Source organism: Engraulis encrasicolus, chromosome 14, assembly GCF_034702125.1.
Source record: "Engraulis encrasicolus isolate BLACKSEA-1 chromosome 14, IST_EnEncr_1.0, whole genome shotgun sequence".
In the NCBI taxonomy this organism is placed as follows: Eukaryota; Metazoa; Chordata; class Actinopteri; order Clupeiformes; family Engraulidae; genus Engraulis; species Engraulis encrasicolus.
In genome coordinates, this window is record NC_085870.1 from 41,362,454 (window position 1) to 41,377,453 (window position 15,000).

General features: G+C 43.8%; 1 protein-coding gene across 1 annotated transcript in view; it reads left to right on the forward strand.

Moving 5' to 3' along the window:
* phactr3b (phosphatase and actin regulator 3b) overlaps window positions 1-10,760 on the forward strand; it is a 73,063-nt gene extending 62,303 nt beyond the window's left edge. Inside the window, exons 9-13 of the mRNA XM_063215771.1 lie at window positions 5,353-5,408; window positions 6,958-7,019; window positions 7,893-8,033; window positions 8,786-8,862; window positions 9,753-10,760. Of these exons, the coding sequence (XP_063071841.1) occupies window positions 5,353-5,408; window positions 6,958-7,019; window positions 7,893-8,033; window positions 8,786-8,862; window positions 9,753-9,768 (352 nt within the window). The 3' untranslated portion in view covers window positions 9,769-10,760. The remainder of the gene's footprint in view (window positions 1-5,352; window positions 5,409-6,957; window positions 7,020-7,892; window positions 8,034-8,785; window positions 8,863-9,752) is intronic.
* Window positions 10,761-15,000: the final 4,240 nt, after the last annotated feature.

Genomic DNA, 15,000 nt, shown 5'->3' on the forward strand with positions numbered 1-15,000 from the left:
CATCTGGCCAGAGGTCTTATTGAAGGTCTGCTTTGAATTTTTATTCGTCACCCCTTTCCCAGATTTTTAAAGCATATCTCATGAACTGTATTGGTCCTTTACTGACTGTGTAAAAATAGAGAAGACAAAAACCATGCTAGAACCACTTTCCACAGATTCCACTTCCTCATCCTGCTTCTATTGGATTTCACAGCATTGGAAAAAAACTTTGATAACACTTAAATGTATGGTCCACGTTAGCTACAGTAGGTATAGGCACAGTACTAATGTATGTCTAACTGTCTGTGCAAGTGATTTATAAACCATATTCATATGGTTGATGTAAAAACCGATTTTTGTTGTCTTTGCCAACAAGGCCTTTATTGATATAATCGTAATAAGGACGTAAGAGGACCCTAATTTTGTTGAATGCATATTTAATCAGTCAATTATACACACAGTAATTAAGCATGCATAAGTGGCTAACATGTGCACCCTAAAATAGAGCACTACCGAAACTTAATTGATTTGAAATGGTCTATACACATTTTCTTCTGTATTGCATACCCAGTGCAAACTTATCTGTAGAGATTGGGGAGATTGCCGGGAGAGATTGGGGTCTCGTGGCGTGCAGTGAAGTCATGCTTCGCCCACAGCTCTAGTGTTTAAATGGTGCCTTTGTAACTCTGTTAGCTTCGATCCCCTTTAGAACTGACATTTACCTCCTCGGCGTGTGGCGAGGAAAAAGGTCTGTGAGTTCAGAGAGTCCAGGGAAAAGCTGCCTTGATCTCAGATAAGAAAGAGCAAGGCAAACACATGCGCGTGCGTGCGCTTGCACACACACACACACACACACACACACAGACACACACACACACACACACACACACACACACACACACACACACACACACACACACACACACACACACACACACACAGAGAATCATAAACACAGACGAATGCCCACACGTCCACACAGTTGATGCACGCATTCACACACACACACACACACACACACACACACACACACACACACACACACACACACACACACACACACACACACACACACACACACACACACACACACACACACACACACACACACACACACACAGCGTCTGACCTTACACACATACATTAACAGACGTCTGCTCTCGCACACATGCACAAACAGCCGTTTGTCCTCGAACACACACTCACACAAACACACACATATATACACACTGAGAGAGAGAGAGACACACACACACAAACACACACACACACTGAGACACACACACAGTCACACACACACACACACACACACACACACACACACACACACACACACACACACACACACACACACACACACACACACACACTGAGATACACACAAACACACACACACACTGAGACACACACACAAACACAAACACACACCGAGAGACTCTGAACCTCATGTTCCCTGGCTTCATCAGCTGTACATATTTCATCACAGAGTGTCCATTCTGTGACGTCCCATCCCCTCACACAGCAGATCCCCCAGTACAGTGCAAGACATCCAGGCTGCTTACTCAGGGCCTCAGAGCCCAGGTGTCCACCCTGCCTCGCCCCTCTCCTCTCCTCTCCTCGCCTCGCCTCGCCTCGCATACCTCATCTTTCCAGGAGAGGCGCCAAACGCACGCCACCTAAAAATAACACACACTTATTTTGAACTGCGTTGAGGATTTTTTTTCCCCTCCAGTCTTCTTTTCTTTAGTTCATTGTGTGTGTGCGTGTGTGTTTTTTTTCCGTTCTGTCCTTTGTCCTCGATTTTTTTTTTTCTTTCAATGAAGCGAGAGGAAATGAATGTGTTCAGTGGAAGTTGTTATGTGTGTGTCTGTGTTCTTCTGTGTCCTCTTGCCGGCCTCCTGTGTTATAGCTGGAATGAATGAATCACCTGCTCCATCCATCTGTCCTGTCCTAGCCCCAGTAAGCCCCCATAATTGCTGGCCTCCACACACATACACGCACGCACGCGCACACACACACACACACACACACACACGCATGCATATACACATGCACACATGTGCGCATGCACACACACACACACACACACACACACACACACACACACACACACACACACACACACACACACACACACACACACACACACACACACACACACACACACACACACACACACACAAACATTATTGACATGCAGTATACGTACATGCAGACTACAGTACATACACACACATAAATACATCTTCACATACACACACATCAGTCACATGCACACACACACACACACACACACACACATCAGTGACATGCAGTATACATGCAGCCTACAGTACATACACACACACACACACAAATACATCCTCACATACACACACATCAGTCACATATGTGCACACACCAATCACAAGCACACACACACACACACACACACACACACACACACACACACACACACACACACACACACACACACACACACACACACACACACACACACACACACACACACCTAGACAGGACACTAATCACGTATGCACATACATGTGCACGACCACATACACCAATGTCCAGGGCACCTTGGATGGACACGGCGTTGGATTGAGTGCCGCGCCTCTCCCTAATTGGGATGTGGCACATGGATGTGGAGCAGACGAAGGGAACATGGCGGGGGAGGCTCAATCGGCACGCCGCCACCGCTGGCCGGCTAACCAACCAACCAATTCACTCAAACAAGAGATAAATGAGGAAGCCCAGCCGTGCTCTGTCTGGATGGCTCTCTCTATCTCTTTCTCACCCTCTCCCTCTCTCCATCTCTGTTTCTCTCTCTCTCTGTGTCGTGCTCTCTATCTCTCTCTCACTGTGTCTCTCTCAACACACTAACATACATACACACACTCACACACAACACAACACACACACACACACACACACACACACACACACACACACACACACACACACACACACACACACACACACACACACACACACACACACACACACCGGTCAACCCTGTTGACTTTGCCGATGTCATCACGTGTGTCCTTGATAGTCTATAGCGCCTCTGTTGTTGTTTTTGTTTACACTGAAATAAACAGCAGCTCTCTCTCTCTCTCTCTCTCTCTCTCTCTCTCTCTCTCTCTCTCTCTCTCTCTCTCTCTTTCTCTCTCTCTCTCTCTCTCCCTTGACGCCTGGCCGTGGCACGTGTATGGAGCTGGAGAGCTTGGATCACATTTTTTATTTACGTACATGGCACGTTTATAGACACTTAGCAAGACCTGGTGGCTATATTTAGAATACAGAGATAAAAATGGAGCAAACCCCAATGGTAAGAGGCAGCTGTTTAAAACTATAGAAAATAGACATCCATCAGACATACAGTATGCTCTAATGTGGCAACGATAGCAAGCAGTGATTCACCATTATAAAAAAAAAAAACACAAACAGATAGAGGACATTTCTTAAATGTACAGTATATATCTCTGTGACAAAGCAAAGGTAACAGGCATTATTTGTCTTTTTTGTAAAAAAGAAAAAAAGAAATTCACAGACAGAAGAAATGCACAAAGCACTCTATTGTTCAAAGGTGGAGAACGTAACAGGCAGTAGTCACCATTCTAATGCATATCTACACTCATAAGGAGACGGAAGGCACTTATAACACGTTTCTATAATGCTCTTCAAGGTGGGCCTTGAGGAAACATGATATTATACAGGCTCAAGAGGGCAGGTTTGAGGTCCCATGAGGGCTCTCATGCATGGGCAGGGGGAGGTGGAGGTGGTGGTGGTGGGTTTGGAAGAAGGGTGTTGTCAACCCCACCCTACCCTACCCTACCCTACCCTTCCCTGGGCTCCTTAAGGAATTCCAGCATGCATGAGGTGTGGCCCCAAGCTGCCAGGAATCCCATTCAGCCCAAGTATTTAAGAAATGCCTTCCTGCACCCAAGCCCCTCTGATGTTGTCACAGCGCAACACGAGTCACACTTAGATGTCCAGCAATGACACTCCTGATTGGATTGTGTTGATTATCTAACAACAAGCCAGCGTAATGAGCATTTCTCAAAACATATTACTCTAGAAAAGATTATGTAATTTTCATCTATTAGTGTTTCTGTTCATTTCGATATCATCGTTCCATTTGTTGAGATTGGATTATCTTTAGTTACAATAGATCAGGATAATGACCATTCATCAAAACATATTACACATTAAGGATAAAGTAAATTAAAGCTATTAGTGTTCCTAGCCATTTCTACCATTGTTCCATTTGTTCCATGTGATTAGTTTAACAGCTTTTTACAGCTTCCTAATTAAATTAACAGTTCAACATCTCCATTGGCCTTGCATACATTTGTTTTATCATGAATTCCCCCTCGACTGTGTCTTTGTTGGTAGTGAGAGAGATGGCTTCATTGCTCTGGCCTTAGAGGTATTGTGTGGCAGGACCTTTTGTCTTTTTTACAATTACTCTGGTGTTGTAATAGCAGGTAGTAATAATAATATAATAACATGCAACCTCGTGTTATTAAGGTTGACTTTTGTGGTTTTATGATAGGTGAAAAGTGAAAACACCAAATCTGTTGCATAGTCATTGTAGGCTATCAGGGAAGTATATTGGCTAACTTGCCCTGCCCTATTGTATTGTTGATAAAAATCTGAATAATATTGTTTTTGTCTTCACCATACCATAAAAACTCAAGCAGCGAGGTGATGTTGTGTCTGGAATACGAGATGGGGTAGCCTGAATTCCCTGCAGCAGTATTTCTAGTGCTAGTGGGTCCTACCGAGCGTGCGTGAGATTCTTTACAGAACGCCCCCCTCAGAAATTATGCAGAGGAGAGAAAAAGGAGGCAGGCTTCGTAGTACCACGCCACTCCACACAGCAGACCAGTTGCGAGGCAGACTATCCTGAAGACTACTCATGCGTGATACCCGCTCCCAACTACACAGATAGCTGCCGCTCCGCACAGTATTTTACAGGCTTTTTGTAACCTCAACGTTTTATTCCAGCTTTTGTACGTTTACTACCTCGGAAACGTTTTTATTATGCTGCTTTTTGAGACGTCCAAAGAAAGCGGGAAGTGGATAACGATGCTCAGAGATTAATACAGTTTTTACTCGTTTTATGATATACGGTCCGATTTTGGGGACATAACATATATTTTTCACCTGATGTGGAGGTTTTTACGAGTAAGACATTGCCGGCGGTGCATAGATCCGAGATGGGACACTTTTAGGATATGCCCATCATCAACGAGGTGTTCACTCACGCGCAGGCAATCGGTCTGCTAATTAGAGACTTTGAGAGACTTTTGGTGGAAATTGTGCCGAAAAGATGGTCCAGAACGTGATATTGGTCTTCTTCCGCAGGAGACTGAGCCAGAGACCGGCGGTGGAGGAGTTGGAGAGCCGGAATATCCTCAAACGTGAGTATCTGCCTCCGACTACATTGGTTCCGCGACTTGACAGTGAGGGGAATTCCTTCACTATCAGAGGCTTGGATCAAAAGGCACCTGTGCCTCGCGCTCTCATGTCTCCAGAAGAAAGAAGCGCTGTAGCATTTATCTGAAGAAAATGTGTTGTTTGGAAATAAATTGTGTAAGGTTATTTAACATTTTAAATGAAATTTGACTAATAGCCTATGATTGTGTCTTCTTCTTCTTCTTCTTCTTCTTCTTCTTCTTCTTCTTCTTCTTCTTCTTCTTCTATATTCTTTTTTAAAAGCCCAACTATAATTTGCTTTTCAATGAATGGAGGATTTAATGTATGCTATTATTAGACTTGAATAAAAAGTCTGATCTGCTTACTTTTCTGAGCTTCACCTAAAATTACAATTTATAAGTCCAGACATCTTTTGGGATTGAACTTTTAAAAAGACGACCTAGCACAAAAGTCTGTCAAAAGTTCGCCACTGACATACCCTGACTCTTGCCATCTCCAGCAGTCATGTGCTGAGTTCAATGGGGTGTTTACATTCTGGAGTCCTCCATTCATTGCTCTATATCGGCACATGCCACCTGTGACCTGCTCCTACGCAGCTGTCACCGTTGACTGACATATTCTCCGCATGTGTGACACTTAAACTATAGGCCCAGCAAGTCCTCTGATCATCCCTCTAAACCTAAATCAGGGATCACCCATAGTAGACTTGAGAAAGCAGCTAAATTATCCAGTAATAATCCAGAATTTGAGATGACACCAAAAACAACACATTCTTCTTCTGTTAGTTTTTTGTTTCTTGTGACTTCATTTTTTTCCCATCTGTCATTTTGTGTCTCAGAGTATGGATATTTTTGTGTGTTTGTTTGGTATTGGTCTGTGTGTGTGTCTTGTGTGTTTGAAAGACAGGCATGTTCCACTTTTTTTATCAGGTCAGAAGAATTTAGATGTAGATAATCCTCATTTTGCCCCCATTAAAAAAACACTTCCACTGGGAGAGTGTAAGAATTGGTGTGATTCAGTCCTGATCAATGAACAGGCAGGAAAAATCCCAATGAAATCAACTTCATTCATTCTTACAGTAGATCTCCCTAGACTCTCTCTCTCTGCCCCAAATGCATGGTCTAGATTCCAGAAAGCCGCCAGTCACCAGTTATCTTAGGCTACTACGGCACCGAAAGACTGACCAGCTGCCCAGGGCATGCAGACAGCACAACACCCCGTCCCCACAGGCCCCCTAGCCTAGCCCCTGTCTGTGTGTGTGTGGCACGTCATAAACCTTCTAGGGTCAACCACTAATCCTTTGAAAGCCACAACCAGACCTCATTTGGGCTAGCTTATATTCACAAAAAAATATATATATATAGTGAATCGCAACTGATCCGCCTATGAATGAATCACTGACCTCTTTCTTTATTTTTTTTGTTTGTTTGACCTGTCTGGACTTTGCACGTGTGGACATGAAATGTGGTTTGCTTGCATTTGCTGACATGTGATGTTTAAGTACCGTTGTTGTTTTTTTTTATCTTTCCACAGAGAGAAATGACCAAACAGAGCAGGAAGAGAGGAGGGAGATAAAACAGAGACTCAACAGGAAGGTGAGCTCATCTTTGTCTGAAAAGGAAAGAAAATCACATCAGCTGTTAATCTCTGGCCAGATAAACTGGTCATTATCATCACCATCTACCTGACAGACTCAGTTTCCATGAGGGACAGTGGTCACTCATGGAAACAGGAAACTAATAATCACGTACAAACAAACCAGTCAAATACTTTCACAAACTAGCTCATACACAATTGCACACAGAAATCTGTCAATGCAGACTAACCCACAGTATCTCACAGAAGCGTAGACAAGCACGCACGCACACACACACACACACACACACACACACACACACACACACACACACACACACACACACACACACACACACACACACACACAAACAAGCCCGCTCTCACACACATAAACAAACACAAGGTCAGCTGTCTTCCAATGTAGCCAAGTGGCGCATGATGCTAAATAGATTGTATGGCATGATGCGTCTATTGATCAGGGCCAGACGAGGTGAGAGGTGAACACCATTCAGGCCTCTAGGGTCTTTTCCTATGGGGAAACTTCACATTAAATATTACACCACCAACACTGTGTTGTTGACCATCCTATTTAACTTGTTGTGTGAACCGTTCAATACAGTAGATCTCATTTTAGAGCGAGCCTGAAATGTAGGGTGGACACTTACACAGGATGTCCTTAAATTTGCTTAGATTGTTTTGTTCTGTAGGCCGTGCACTTTCAATTGAAAGAGTGAAGATCAGATGTTCCTGTAGTGTCATTCCAAGTTAAATATTTTTAGGAGTCTGATTCAATCATCGCTGCAATCATAGTCTCAGTCTGTGCTGGCATGATCCAAGATAAGATCCTCTTCTAATTATCTGTTTGTGTATGTGCTTTTCCTCCTGTGCAGTTGAACCAGAGGCCCACAGTTGACGAGCTGCGGGACCGAAAGATTCTCATCCGCTTCAGCGACTACGTGGAAGTGGCCAAAGCTCAGGACTATGACAGGCGCGCAGACAAGCCCTGGACCCGACTCTCAGCATCAGACAAGGTACGCATCTCGTCCATCCTGCCCGCTTACTCCAGAGCTCCATCTGCTGTCTGTTACTGAGTACTGCAGTCAAAACTCTGCTGCTTTGTAATGGTGGAGTTAATTCACTTCGTGTGTGTAGTTGTCTGTAATGATTTCGAGCAAGTCATTTTTCTTGATCAGATTTTTTTCATTCTTACTCCATGTACAAATGTCTCAAAATTAGTCTAAAAAGCATAAAAAAATGTCTAGTTCAAAACAACTAGTTATTAGGTGCTTTTTACTTAAATTAAGATTGACTAGAAGCTTCTTACTTGATACTAGAAAAATCAGCTTGCTATGGTCAAATATTTTGCAGTGCATGAATACAATACAGTCTAACAATGTGCAACCCTCAGCTGAACGTCAAGCAGTGATACACATCAGTTCTGTCACTCATGAAACCTTTTATAGAACATATTTTGTACAGTAGGCCTGTACCGGCTTTAAACCTTAACTACCCATTAGCCCTTGACATCATGCCATCATTTCAGCCACTTGTTTTGGGTTCTTCATTAAGTACACTATCCCAGTAATATAGACAATTTGGTTAGCAACCTTGACCTGATGCAGTTAGCAGACTTACTTGATTGCCAGTTCATCTTTTGATGGGACGAGCCCATAAGAATGGCCTACTTGTCTGGTCACCAGTGGGGCCTCTGTGTCTGGCTCGTGTGGTGGAGGTGTGGTGCTAACCGGCTCCCCCCTGTGGTTGTGTGTTTGTGCCTCTACAGGCAGCAATACGTAAGGAGCTGAACGAGTTCAAGAGTAACGAGATGGAGGTGCACGCATCCAGCAGGCACCTTACAAGGTCAGTATTGTGCTCTCTCGGTCCCTCTCGCTTTGTGTGAGTGTGTGTGTGTGTGTGTGTGTGTGTGTGTTTGTGTGTGCGAGTCTGTGTGATGTATCTGTGTGCATTGTGTGCGGCCACACTTTTTAGGTCACTGTGTGTGTGTATTTTATGTTTGGGTGCAACCAAGGCGACAGGTTATTAAGCTTGAACTCTGAACTGTGTGTGTGTGTGTGTGTGTGTTTGTTGGTAGGTGCGTGCGCGTGTGTGTGACTGTGTGTCCATGGACATCAGGTCAGCCTACCTCTAGCCCACACTCAATCTGGATTATAATCCCATTCATTCATATGAGGACATAACGGTCAGTGTCACCTCAAACTTAAGCGCAAATTCAATCACCATTGTTTTAGGGCAGCTTCAGAAATCCTTGTACAAGTACATCCTTGTACAACTATTCTTATCCTCAGGCAGTGGTGTTGCCAATAGACAAAAGGGGTCTGGCCCAAATATAGACCTGTCAACCTCCCTAGGGATAAAAGAGTTGCTTGGAATGTGCTCGCATTAGCAGAGGATGACAGCGGTAACAAATAGCCAGGCCAGTTCGGCTTACGTATTTGCTTGCGTTGGTTGAGGCCTCTGCTTTTTTTTTTTTGGACAAAAAAATGCTATTAGTAGCAAGAAGATGCTCCCTATGCGCTGTGGATGTGCAGCCAGACCCAATTTTTACCCGCATCGGGGGGAACAAACGCTGACAGTCAAAAGTCTAACGAGGCTAATAATAGATCAGGCCACCAGATGATTGATGAATAGTCCTGATGCAAGAGATACAGTATAGATTTGCAAGCAAAGTTACGATCGTACTAATTTTCCATTTGTCCTTGTGTCCTTTGTTTTTGTTGTTGACTCCACAGGTTTCATCGCCCATAGCGAAGTTTTCTTCTGTGAAGAAACGGGACAATGGAAGCTGCCGTCGTTACTATTACTGTTGTCATGCGGAAGGAAGACCTCGTGAGGCTTCTTCCCAAGCAGTGGCCTTGTGGGCCGCCAAGAATTCTGGGAAAATGTTGTCCTCATTTTTGTTGTTTTTCCCTTGACTTTTGGTTCTTTATTTCGTGGAGGAGAAAAAAACAAAACAACGAGGGCGTAAGAAGTACGTAATTTTTCGTAGAGGCTATGTCTCTGGAGCTGAAGCTGGAGCTGGAGCTTGGAGGAGCTTGAAGAGCCAGGAGTGAAGGTTGGAGGAGGATGGAGGAGGGCTCTGCGTCCGACTCGTCTGGCTGGGGATGTGGCTCTCTCTCCTCTCCAGGCCCGCAGCGCAGAGGGGGCTGGCTCACCCCACTGCTTTACACAAGACTGTTTTATATATAAAGAAGAAACAAGAACTCTCACTCCTTCTTCTCCCTGGACCTTTCATCCCATTCATGCTTTTCTTTTCTCTGTGTGTGTTTTTTTTAATTATCTTCATCTGTTTGTGAAAGCTTGCCTTTCAATGCCAAGATGGGGAGTGGGTCAGGATGAAGGAGACAAGCTGAGAACCTGAGACTGGGGGTGAGCGGGAGGGAGGAAATGGAGAATTGGGGGTGGGGGTGAGGGGTGAGGGTGGGCTATTGTGAAGGGGTGGTTGTGGGGGGGGTTGATGGCTGTTTTTTATGTGGGCGCCCTGTGGGAAGTTGTTTTGCATGTGACCCGATGAACTTTTCCCCTCACCAGTCACCGGTACTGTAGTCTGTCAGTCTTTCAGTCACACCCCAGGTGTTTAGTGGGCCCTCACTGAGGACGACAACAAAAGGAAAGAGAAGAAAAAACAAGAAAAAAAAGAAAAGTGAATTTCATATCAGCTGTGTAAATGTCAATCTCTTAAGAAATGGACTACATGTCTTACCTTTGTAAGCACTATTTATTGTCTGCACAATACAAGTTTTGAATTTTATATATATATAAAAACTGACTCGTGTGCTTATTTTGTCTGCTTGGTATTCAGCAAACGGGGTGCGCACTGACAAAATGCAAAAATCCACTGTGTTCCGTTCCTTAGGAGCTTCGAAACACAACAGATTTTCAGTCATGACCCCACACTTCATGTCTGTTGTTCGTTGGTGGAGCAATCTCAGTGCAATCATTCCGCACCCCACACGCACGCACCACCCCTCCACCCCTCTCCCCAACACGGCCTAGTTATAGCTTTCCATTTGGACATATCCGGTAGTGACAAGTCTTATATAAGCAGTCAGTGCAAAACTTTGACTGTGCTTTGACGAGCCCGCTCGCCACTAATCCCTTCATCTGGAGATAGCAGATAGATATGATGGGACCCGGGGACACGGGACTGGGGCCAAGCCGAGTGCACACTGCACACTAGATTAGGCCGGCCAACAGCTGAAACACGAACACTGCCCACTCGCCCGACCGGGCCAGATGCACCTGGGTTGGATATGCACACAGAGTGTGGCATCAGCTGTACTGAAGTAAGCACAACAGCACTGTGATGGTTTTAAGAAAAAAATCCTTGTTCTTTTCCATGATTTTCAGCTGATGGTTTTATCCAAAGCAACTTACAAAATGAGCACATAATCACGCATAGACAGTACATTATAATACAAAAACGTGTACAATACCTGTGGAAGTACAAAGTATGAAAGCAAATAGTTTTGCCGACCTAACCAAATTTAATATAATGTTCCCAGAATAATTTTGATGGTTTGCGAACTTGTAACATGTTGGAATGAGTTTGTGTTGACTCCTTCCATACCTATAGGCTACAGAAGTCTATAGGAGCAGACTGTAGCTCTCTACATGTTATCCCATTTTTAACATGTAGAATGACCAAAGCAAAAATAACAAAAACACACAGTGGTTTTGCTTTAAATTAAGTCAAATACAGTGGAATGAAACATAAGGCGTCAAAGTCACAGGGGGAAGAGGCACTGTCATGTTACACAGACAAACATTAGATGGCACAGACAGGCAGGCACCTCTGCAACATCCAAAAAAGAGGCCATGTCAGTCTGAGTTTAGAGTTACATGACAGAGCAGAGGATGAAATAGGTCAGCCGATACCAATTGGATGTTCCCCACTGTTTCTAAACTGTTTGGCTTTGAGGAAGTTATATACTTATTTTTGTGTTAACAGCTTTGTCAGGCGCTTCTAAATGACTCAATTTCATGGGGTGCAACATCACCAGGGGCCTCAAATGACAAAGCACATCAAATTTCATCAGTTCAGAGGAATAAGCCATGCGTTGCTTGAACTGTGGATGATTATTGTTTCTGAACAGTGAACAAGGTCGAGTGGTTAAATTGCCAAGACAGGATTATGGTGTGTTAGGACATCATTTAACACCTCATCATCTGAATCCTAGATCTATGTTGTAGACTACACACATTTTTTAGTCGAGTCACTAATTACTGTACATTTATTAGCTTCTCAGGCATTTCATACTAGCTTTTTAGTTTTTAGCAGTGTCAGGGTCCCATGGTTGCACCCTGTGTCTTCTCATGCTGTGCAACATCTGTGCTGTTTGAAGCCAGCTGTCTTCAGTAATTTGCTGATGCAGCTAGATGTATAGTACACATAACACCAGCACAGGATTTGTACTCTTACTCATTACTCAGGCTTTACTGTGCTTTTTTCATATGATTTGTTACAGCAAACAACATACATTTCTCTGTTATGCTGTGGCATCTTCAAGATATTTATCACACATCGCACATATTAATTCAATGAGTAGTTATTACCAAGACAAATCCATGCCTCAATTAGCTTACTTTTGTCTTGTTTCCACGTCCGGTTTTCTGGTAGGCCTTCAGCTCGACACAGCGCGACGCGGCCGTCACTTTTTGCTTTCCGTTTAAGCTATGCGGTGCCTTATTCGGAAAGCAAAAAGTGGTGGCTGTGTCGCGCTGTGTCGAGCTGTAGGCCTATCAGAAAGCCGGCAGTGGAAAAGAGGCATTTGTGTTACAACATACTGACTCAACATCAATGCAAAATCAATTTCAGTGCTCCCCTACTGAGCCAGAATGGAAACAACAATTTCAACGACATTATCATCATCAGCAACAATAACATCAACTAACAACTACAACAACAACAAAATAGCAACAGTTTAAAAAGTGACAAATTGCTTTTTTTGTAGAGCCCAAATTGCTTGCTCCTTTGCTCAAGAGCATACATTCTGAATTTGAGTCATGAAAACACCAGTACATTGTATCCTGAGTATGACCTGGTTTCTGGTGTTGTGCTACTGTACCCTTGTATGAGGATCAATACCCTGCAGCTTAATGAGAGCCTGCTTACTGCTCCTGTCAGTAAACACACACGTTATGAGAAAATATAGATCATGAGCCCGGGTGGTAACCTCCTTAATGCTACGCAGGCTGCATCAGGCAAAGGTCATGAGGGCATCTCAGGACGATGATGGAGGATGGAGGGCGTGTGGTAGAGCCTCAATTGGATCCATCCAGCCTATGCATCAGCACAGCAGAGACATGGAGGTATGTTTTCTTCCTTGGCAACAGAGTCCCTGGAGGAAAGCAGCAGGAGGCAGAGAGAGTTGGAGGGAGGAGTAACAACATCGGAGATGTGAAAATTCAGAGAGTGGTGAGTGGAAATACAAAGAAGTTAAATAAATAATGGGATAAGATACAAAGAACTAGATTTGTGAGGAAAAGACATTCGTAGCAGAAAAGGGTCAGAAGAAAAGGAGGGAGTGTGAAAGAAAGAGGGAAAGAAAGAAAGAAAGAAACAAAGAAAGAAACAAAGAAAGAAACAAAGAATGAACGAATGGAAAAAAAGATAAATCTAGCCTCACCATCATCAGACTGCAGCGCAGGCACAGGTGGTGTGGCTGACCCTCGGCTTAGTCCCAGGGGGGACGGGCAACAGCGGAGCAGCACAGACCCTGACAGATGAGGCCCTGGCTCCCTCCAAGGGAAGCAAGATGGTGCGTGGGCCCCCACCATTTTCACTGTGAATAAACGGGCAGAGCAGGCCACAGCATGCCACTGCACGGCCTCATGGCTGGCTTGATTCATTGGGCTGCATAGTACATTTTGGGGCAGCTGTTACCTAATGATTTAGTTAGGGAGGTGGTCTTATAGATCAAAGGGTTGCAGGTTCGAATCCAACCCTTACCTCTCCCTACACCTCCATCCATGGCTGAAGTGGTCTTGAGCAAGGCATCTCAACCCCACATTGCTCGAAGGACTGTAACCCATATCCTGTACAATGACTGTAGAGGTAAGTCGCTTTTGTAAAACATATACACATACAGTATACAGTACATGTATGTGTGTATGTCACACACACATGCAGGCACATACGCACGCGCACACACACACACACACACATTCACTCACACACACACACACACACACATTCACTCACACACACACACACACACACACACACACACACACACACACACACACACACACACACACACACACACACACACACACACACACGTTTCAACGCTGCTTACCAAGCAGTCAGCTTTGACCCATAGACACGCACACATAATCACATTAACAAACAGACAAATCTTATGTTAAGTAGGCTATGTTTTTGATATGTTTTACTTACTCAGCCTCAACATTCCAGATTGCTGCAAGTGCTGTCTCACATCACTTGGACTAGGATCAGGGCCACAGACCTGCAAGATCTGCTTGCCTGTTATTGAACCATGCTACCAGGCCAGTGCGGAAACCTTTTACTGCTATAGACCAATTCACCATTGGTTCTGGTGCAAGGCATCAATGGTAACACTTTATGTCTGTTTATAAAGACTTAGTAAATAATTAACTAATGATGAACAAAACATTAACAAATTATGCTATTTTATTGTGCTTTATAATATGTTCAAGATTTCATAAACCTTTTGAACAGTATATTTTATCCATTTACAAACATATTATAAATCTTTGATGAATATAAAATATTAACATAACATTTCCCAGTCATTGACAAACATTTGTTAATGTTTCGTTCATGATTTGTTCATCGTTTACTAAGTCTTATTAATGCTTTATAAGCATACATTATTATAAAGCAATACCAGTGAAATCAATCAGGCCAGTTGGCTGGTTGTTGTGCAGGTCGGTATGGCAACTCAACGGGATGAGATTATTGTAGAGTTGATACCCAGGGGGAAATTCAGGAGA